Source organism: Hevea brasiliensis, chromosome 4 (assembly GCF_030052815.1).
Source record: "Hevea brasiliensis isolate MT/VB/25A 57/8 chromosome 4, ASM3005281v1, whole genome shotgun sequence".
Lineage (NCBI taxonomy): Eukaryota > Viridiplantae > Streptophyta > Magnoliopsida > Malpighiales > Euphorbiaceae > Hevea > Hevea brasiliensis.
This window is the reverse complement of record NC_079496.1, coordinates 108,012,803-108,021,667: the sequence shown is the minus strand read 5'-3', so window position 1 is coordinate 108,021,667 and position 8,865 is coordinate 108,012,803. Positions and strand designations below refer to the sequence as shown.

Genomic DNA, 8,865 nt, shown 5'->3' with positions numbered 1-8,865 from the left:
ACACGTCTTTAGTATAATCAACAGAATCACTTTGCAGTGAAACAATAATGATAAAACAATAGTAAGGGTAGAACGAAAAACAGCAAGTATAGGTGGTTATAAATCACTAGAAAGTTCAAGGATCAAATTAATGACCATATTTAGTGCTGGAAAAATCTATTAGTGAGAGAAATCTTTCAGGATTCAACAAAATAATATAAATGATGATAGGTATGAATCATAGATCAAGTATAAGTAAAGTTAATAAATTATAAAATATTATGTCAGAAAGGACAATGGTACACTAAAGGGTTCATGCAGATGATACCTTATAGGTAGAGCACAATTATGCTAGGAGATGATAAAATTTGAAGAGAAAGACCGAGAAACATAGGTTAAACGTTATTATATGGACAATCGGAGGTAGTTGACTGTAAGAGGATATTTTTCTTTCTCTTCAAGTTTAACTCGTGCTTTTGGTTCTAGAGGGTTATATAAGGAACAGAGACTGAGTCAAGGAGACCTAGTTATTTGAGAGTTTGGTAGGCACCAATTCATACACAATCTCCTGATATGAGAATGACGGTAAGTGCATACCTAATGTTAAGTATGAAAGGACGATCAAAGTAGTGACAGGAATTAAATTGAGTTAGCTACCAAGGCTTGCAACCATTTTAAACTATAAGCTGGAGGAAGTACTATTTGTGGATGAGTTTCAAAAGATGAAATTGTTGCTAATGGGAAAAGTTGAGGCTAAAGTTTGGAAAGCTGTGGGCAGTATATGTGATTGTATTAAGGAGAATGAACAAGTGACGTATCTTGTTTGGAATTAAGGCATGGCACACATTTCCCACAGTCGTGTTAGGTCAGATGGAACTTATAGTTTCTGGGGCTCCTATCCATCCAAGATGAGCAATTTCCTACTAAGGAAGGTAGGAAATGATAATGTTCTGATAGTTAAGTTGGGAAAGGGGATACAAAAAGAATTTTCTACGATTAATTACAAGTGTTACATAATGTGAAGGATGTGCTGGTAGGAGTCCATCGTAAGATTAGAATTCTAAAAGTAATGGAACTATTAATCAAAATAGGACTAAGAAATAAAAGGAAGGCTAATATTGATGATGGGATGGACATCCTTGAAGGAAAAGTATAAGAATGAAAGAGGATAAAGGTTAAAGAATAAGTATAGTAGGTTGAAAGGATATCAACAATAGCAGAAATAGAAAAAGGAAGTGGATAAGATCCAAAGGACAGGAGAAGAGCTTAATAAATTTAGTTACAATGATGAGAATAAGAAGGAATAAGCCTGCTAGGGACACACCAAGGGATATTTAAAATAAGTTATGGTGAGGTAATAGATTCAAGGAGTAGTGGAACCTCAACCTAAGTGTCAATGTGTCAGGAAGTACGTCACATAATAAGAAGCTTTAGGAAGAAGTCAGGATATTCCCATTCCAAAGGACGAGTGGGAAATGATAAAGTCACATAAACTGGATTGTCAGGGAATATAAACACTTTTGTCATATAAGAGAAGAGACCCAGTTCACTTTCCAATGTTGATAAATGGTACACTTGGCCCTTAGAGGGAACTCTACCTAACTAGTTACATAAGATAGACAGAGGTTAGTCTAAGTACCTTAGTAATGAAACAAATAGATTGGGAATTTGAAGTATCATGAAAGTGAGAAGATGCACAGATGCCACCCGTTGAGGTCAAAGGACAAGTAAAGATTTAGAATAAGATGCCTATGATAGGTGCTACAGAAAACATCTTATAGAACATTATAGGATAAAAAACATGAGTCATGTCCTTGGGAAGCGCCAAGGTTGATTGAAGTTATGAGACATCAAGTCAAGTACAGAGAAGTATAGTGAATACTTGAGATGTCAGAAAAATGGTCAATGAATTGCTAAGAGATAGAGCATCTCTACTAAGAGATGATGACAGTTATGACACTACAGTAAAATCAGAGAGTAGAGGAATGCGATCTATAGTACACGAAGAGTTTGGAGAATAAAGTGTTTTAATCATTTTTGCTTAGTTGGAGGAGTAAATGCTCGCACCTATCCCGATAGCCCTCTTTCCTTATCCCTTGTTTATTAAAAAATAAGAGAACAAATTTTTCTTAAAGGGAGAAGATTGCAATAACCTAAAAATTTAAAATAAAGATTTTATATTTTTTTTATATATAGAATTTAAATATTATTTTAATATTATTCTGTGATTTTAATAACTTTTATAAGATTATTATAAAGTTTTAGATTTAATCTTTTGGATTGTTGAATTTAGATTATAGTTTTATGTTTTAACATTTTTAGTATAATTACTAATATTATGATTAATAATATTATTATGTTTAATTAATTTATTAAGTAAGAGTTTATTTTAAATATTAATAATAATTAAATATTATTTTAAATGGAGATTTAATAAAGTTATTTTAATAAAATATTATATATTTTAAAAGTTAAAAATATTATATATATATATATATATATATATATATATATATATATATATATATATATATATATATATATATATATATATATATATAATGAAAGAAATGAAAAGTTGATGGAAGTGACATTGCTTGGACAGCGTGAAGTGCAAGAATTAAAAAAAAAAAAGTGAAATGGGAATTTTGAAACAGACCCATGCAACCCCCCCTCATCCCCACACAACTCTCTCCTTCACCCACTCCTTCTCTCCCTTTCTTCGTTTTTTCGACCGGTAAAGGACATCACTGCCAACGATGAAGACTAGTGAGTCTCTAGCATGCTCCGGCGAGCCTCAACGGCAGCAGGCAAGGCGGCAATGGAGGCTAGTTTCAAAGAGAGAGGGAGGTGGACCCATGTGCGAGGCTACCACTTTTAAGCTTTGTTCTGACGTCATCTAGTGGTTGTTTCTGACGAGGCTGGGCAAGTTCAACTCCTGGCACTGCAAGCTTCAAGACCCAACAGCCTCGCCTCCAATGGTGGCCGGAGGGAGAAGATCCGATAAGGGAAAGTTGGAAGAAAAACATATGGGTTTCGAGCTTTCCGGCCATTTTCCTGGTGATCAGACCGTCGGATCAAAAATATGAGACCAACGATGGACTCAGGACAGCGAAATCTTCCAGATACGACCAGTCTTGCTCCGATCAGATATCGTTTAAAAAAGGCGATAATCAGACGGTCTAGAACGCTTGGTGGGATTTTCAAACTTTTTCGATTTCTAAAATTCAAAATTAATTTTATGATAATTAATAACAAAATTTGGAATTAATTTAGGTACAATTGGATCGATGATAGCTTACCAGCGTCGGGATAGCATTTTTAGCCAGATCCGGCTGCCCGACGACCCGTCTCAGAACGTGATCGATATTATAGTAAATCCTAGCATCTTCAAATGTTCTGGTTGCATTCTAAGTATCAGAATTGACATAGGTAAATTCGAACTCCAAGTTGCTCATTTCCGGCTAATACCGATTTAGAATAAAATTCATAAAATATTCGTGGGTGATTATAAAATTATAATTTTTTTTGCAATAGTCTTATAATCCTATTAAGGACAGCGAGGAAAAATTTTAGATTTTTTAGAGTTTGTTTGAGTGGATTTTTACAAAACGTCAATTATAGGGACTACAATGTAATTTTTCAAGTTTATGACTATTGTCTGATTTGGAGGGCCATATGATATTGATGAGATGTGATTATAGAAATTGAGATTTAGAAGTGTTATTTGAATCTTTTTGTAGGTTAGGTAGGTCCTAGGTATAGGAGCAACCTGCCGAATTTTCGGCATAAATTAGTATGTGTTGTCTCTTTAAATTTATTTTTATTTGAATTAGCACTAATAAATTCATAATAAAATTATGTAGTTGATCAGGGTCAACCATCTTCCTACACCCAACCTCTACAGTAATCTCTGGTGTACTATGAGTAAAATATTAATTTTAATTATAATTTCAATATTATTATATGTTTAAGCATGATCATACATCACTTATAAATATGTATCTATGTAGTTAGACCCTAGGCACGTTTTATATTACATTCTTAATTGATGAAGTGCCATGGATGTTGTTTATGGTAATTTAGAGCAGTGTGTGTGCGTTGGCGTGCTTATGGTGTGTGGTATTGGATATGGATAGGATGGGTAGACATGGCTTGAGAGACACTCACTAGGACTCGGTCCTCTTATGGATAAGTCGGAGTAAGCACGGCTCGAGAGACACTCGCTGGCCCCCGCATTTGGTTCATTAAGCGAAAGTCCGGCTTGAGAGACACTCGCTAACAAAGGTTAGATTAAGAGAGCTGTATAGGGATCAGCTCCCGTATATGTACAGTTTGAATATTATTGAGTGTGTGTGTGCTCCAAATTACCTTTTTGCTATTATGATGTGACTTGTATGGATATGTATGATGGTGTTGCATTTCACTGTTAGGACACATTAGTTTTAGATAGCTATAGAAATTATACTTAAAATTGGTATTTTACTCTCTGAGTTGACCGCTCACTCTTGTTCACCTTTTTTTTTTTTTTTCAGGTTACAGGAAGAGACCTTTTTTAGAATAACCTACTTCTTTTCTCGCAGATTATCGATCTTGTTAAGGATTGTATGAATTTAAGTTTTTGTATTAATAAATGAAAAATTTTTATGATTTTTAAATAGTTTATGAATGATGTAATAGGGTTAAGCTGAGCTCCCCTAATTTTAATTTTTGATAATTATTGGGTTAAGTTGGCCCGAAATAAAATTATAATAGTTAATTTAAATTATTTTATATGCATATTGGGCTTAAATTGTGGGCTTAGTCATTGGTTTGGGAACAGTAAGGCTTACTGCGGGTCTTGGGGGCTTTGGACTGGCTCATAGGGTGGGTCATGATAATATAAGTCTGGTGAGTTTCAGATATCCAAGTGATATGGGATTTCATTCTATATGCTCTTGAAACTCAAGAGATGCTTTAGTAAGAAAACATCTTTTGAATAGTAGTAAAGGGCTTAAAAAGTCTTTTATACTTTAATCTTGTGAGTAGAATTTAAAACTTTTTAGCTTATTGATAAATTATGTGATAATACTTTTCAAAAGTGTTGAATTATTCACTTGCATATCCGCATATATATCTTTTTTCATTAATATTTTCAATTAGGATACTACCTCAATACTTATCGTTGTCTATTTATTGTTACGCGATGACAACATTGAGCATTCCTATTGATTTTCTTTATTTATAGATGCATCTGTGCCTTTTGTTTGTAAAGAAGTATAATGTAATTTTTTCATAGTATCTCTATGAGAAAACAATATAATGACAAAAAGAAATATTAGAACTTACTTTTCATCAAAATAGAAGGTGGAAAATAAAGATATAGGTTACTCTCTAAGAGTGAGTGTTTTTGAAACAAGAGAAAGAGTCATTATGCCATAAACGCACATCATAGAAGGAAGGTAAAGATAAAATAGAGGGGAGGTAATGATATAATTACAGGAGACAAATAGCTCCGCTACTAGATTTTTGAAAGGCTGCTAAGAGAAAAGTTTCTTGCTAGAATGTGATACCTTTGTTATTAAAGAATTACAGAAGTTTTCCTGTAAAAGATAAGGATTGAGGTTCACGTACTGGATTTTGTTCTTGTTGCAAAGATTGTTGCTCGTCTTATTTGAATTTTTTTTCATGGCTGATGGCTTTGTTGTTTCTATTAATTTTAAAAGTATTTGCTTATTTAATTTAAAATTAAATTATATTATAATAGATTAAAATATATTTTGATTATATTATAATAAAAATTAAGTTAATATAAAAATTAATTTTTTAAAATATAGTTATGAATGAATATAGATGAGCATGCAGCCAATAATTTCTGGAGAGGGAGACACACGCTCTCCCAAGTCATCATATGCACAAGAACAATATAAAGGCCAATGAGACACGTAAAAAGAATAAACAAATGAAAAAAAAAAAAAAGCAAGATACAAAATGTGAAATTATTCCAAAAAGTGTCGACATAATCGCGCTCATTCTCTTACAAAAAGCGCCTACTGTACCCACCACTTCTCCGTATTTGCCCTTGCCTTCTCTAAACTATGTCGACACTCTCTCCTAATGCCGATAAAATTCTCTTCTCTCTTCCTTTCTCTTTGATTCCATCTCTGTATCCAAACTCAGCTACTGTGGGATGTGTCCAGTGCGCACCAGACGATCATCCTCGGACGACCTTCGCTTCTTCGTTACTATCACGTCTTAACTTTTTTTTGTGTGTATCATTGGGATTTCTCTTGTTTGTATAAAACCCGTATTATTTGTATCCATTAAGCCCACCCTCTCCCAGTTCGATATCCATGTTATTCTTTGAGGTTAGTTCTTCGAGTTCTCAGATTTTCGCTCAAAAAGTTGATAGATGATACCTATTGACTCCGTGATGATGTGCCCATTAATGGGTTTTTATATTTGATAGGATCTGTGGGAGTTGATTGGCCTCAATCATTTCACATTAAAGACTCGAGCTTTATCAGGTAACGTTTGTAATTTGCTTATGTTGAAACTTACCAGGAAATTTGAGATTATGGGTCTTCTGTATTTATGTCATGTGATGTTGAGATTATGGGTCTTCTGTATTTATGTCATGTGATGTGTCATTGTGTTACTGGCGCAATTGAGTTCAATTTTGTATGTTCTCTTTGCAATTCAAGCAAGCTGATACTTTTTATTCTGTTTTTGTTCCAAAATAAGAAGAATCTTTATTTCCGGGGATTTCTGAATCCATGTCTAACTCGAGTTGCCAATCAGCCGAAGTCAATGGTTGCCGAGACGACTCAGCTGCACTAGCCCTCAAGCTCATAGCCATAGCGTCTATTCTCCTCGCTGGAGTAGTTGGCATCGCTATCCCTCTCATCGGAAAGCAACGCCGTTTCCTCCGCACAGACGGCAGCCTCTTTGTCGCCGCAAAGGCGTTCGCGGCTGGCGTAATTCTCGCCACCGGTTTTGTTCACATGCTCTCGGGTGGGTCAAATGCCCTCAGGAATCCTTGCCTTCCCGAATACCCATGGTCCAAGTTCCCATTTCCAGGTTTTATTGCTATGATGGCGTCGTTATTGACTCTGCTTTTGGATTTTGTGGGCACTCAGTATTATGAGAGAAAGCAGGGCCTGAACAGGGCAAGTGAGGAGCAAGCAAGGGTTGGATCGGTCGATGTAGGTCCTGATTCGGATATTGTGCCTTTCGCGGGTGAAAAAGAGCCCAATGGAAAGGTATTTGGGGAAGAGGAGGGCGGTGGGATGCACATTGTGGGGATGCACGCGCATGCAGCACACCATAGGGACAGCCACCCTCACGGCCAGGACGCATGTGATGGGCATGTGAAGGATCATGGGCACGGGCACAATCACCGGTTCAGTGAGGGTGACGAGGAGAGTGGAGCACGACATGTCGCCGTTTCGCAGGTGAGTGAATTTTTATTGATGTGGTGGGCTTAGAATAGATTATTATCTTATGTTTGATTTCTGAATTTGCAGATACTGGAACTTGGGGTTGTATCCCATTCGGTTATTATTGGATTATCACTGGGAGTTTCACAGAGCCCATGTACCATAAGACCCTTGATAGCAGCGTTATCATTTCATCAATTCTTTGAAGGGTTTGCGCTTGGAGGGTGCATCTCACAGGCACAGTTCAAGACCCTATCAGCTACAATAATGGCGTGCTTTTTCGCCATAACAACTCCTGCTGGAATTGGGATTGGGACAGGCATCTCTTCGTTTTACAACCCACACAGCTCCGCAGCACTAATTGCAGAAGGCATTTTAGATTCATCGTCTGCTGGAATTCTTGTGTACATGGCTTTGGTGGACCTGATAGCTGCTGATTTTCTAAGTAAAAGTATGAGCTGCAATTTTAGGCTTCAATTGGTGTCTTATTTCATGCTCTTTCTTGGAGCTGGAATGATGGCTGCACTTGCAATCTGGGTTTAGATTATTATTATTTTTTTATTGTATTCAGGAGAATAGTGCTACTTTCTCACAAAAGTGTGGGCTATTCTTGTAATACAAAGAAAAGTGTTGTAATACAAAGAATATGCCCCGCTGATAAAAGATGGTGCATGCCCTGATCTCTGAGTGAGAATAGAAGGCATTAAGCGAATGTTGTTGTAGTCTTTTAATTTGTCGTTTTTTTTATAAGAAAAGGAAGAATGAAAGTCGTTAAAATTGATGGTTGGATTATATATAGTGGAGGCAATCTATATAAATAAATCTGAGCTACTGATTTAGGTTAATGATTATCATTTAATTAAAACATTTAGTTATTGATTTTTTAAATTGGAAGATGACAATAATAAATCATGTTTCAAGCTTCCACTAAGCATTCTTCTCTTCAACTATTTTTTCTCTTTTTTTTTTTTTAAATGGTATTTTTTTGGTAAATTCTATAAACTTTTAATTAATGTCTTTTACTTGATTTTATCATTCTGGAATGCAAAAGTGTATGAGACACAATGATATTATCAAAGTTCATTGATTAAATCCGCCCCCTTGTAATTTGAATAAAGAAGAGGTTGATCAAAATTATAGAATTTAGACTACTTTCTCTCCAATTTTAGATGAATCAATGTGAGATGAAAGAAGGCGCATTGCTAATGCATACACATTTCTTAGAGAAGGTTACAATTTTTCTTTGCCTCCTATTCTTAAACTTCGTTTGGGATTGTGGTTAGAACACTAAATAATTGGTCAACTCCAACGCTCCATATTCTCTCTATAAGGTCGATCTTAGTGTTGCTCTTGGGAGAGGTCCGGCTGTCAACCCTCTCCCTATCCCTCTCCTTAGCATTTCTTTAGTTTCTCTGCTGGCTTTCGAGGATTAGCAAGTTGTATGCCCGTCTCAGAAATTGTTGCTTCC

General features: G+C 35.5%; 1 protein-coding gene across 4 annotated transcripts; it reads left to right on the top strand.

The window, feature by feature from the left end:
* The first annotated feature begins 6,013 nt into the window (after nucleotides 1–6,013).
* Nucleotides 6,014–8,191, top strand: LOC110631768 (zinc transporter 4, chloroplastic). Of its 4 annotated transcripts, none has more exons than XM_058145842.1 (4): nucleotides 6,014–6,326; nucleotides 6,428–6,485; nucleotides 6,760–7,412; nucleotides 7,485–8,191. In XM_058145842.1, the coding sequence occupies exons 1-4, from the start codon at nucleotides 6,312–6,314 to the stop codon at nucleotides 7,938–7,940; spliced, it is 1,182 nt and encodes a 393-aa protein (XP_058001825.1). In that variant the 5' UTR covers nucleotides 6,014–6,311; the 3' UTR covers nucleotides 7,941–8,191. The 4 variants fall into 4 exon arrangements, with proteins under 4 accessions (XP_058001825.1, XP_058001823.1, XP_058001824.1 ...); XM_058145840.1 differs by having other exon boundaries at nucleotides 6,017–6,326; nucleotides 6,703–7,412; XM_058145841.1 differs by having other exon boundaries at nucleotides 6,018–6,326; nucleotides 6,706–7,412.
* Nucleotides 8,192–8,865: the final 674 nt, after the last annotated feature.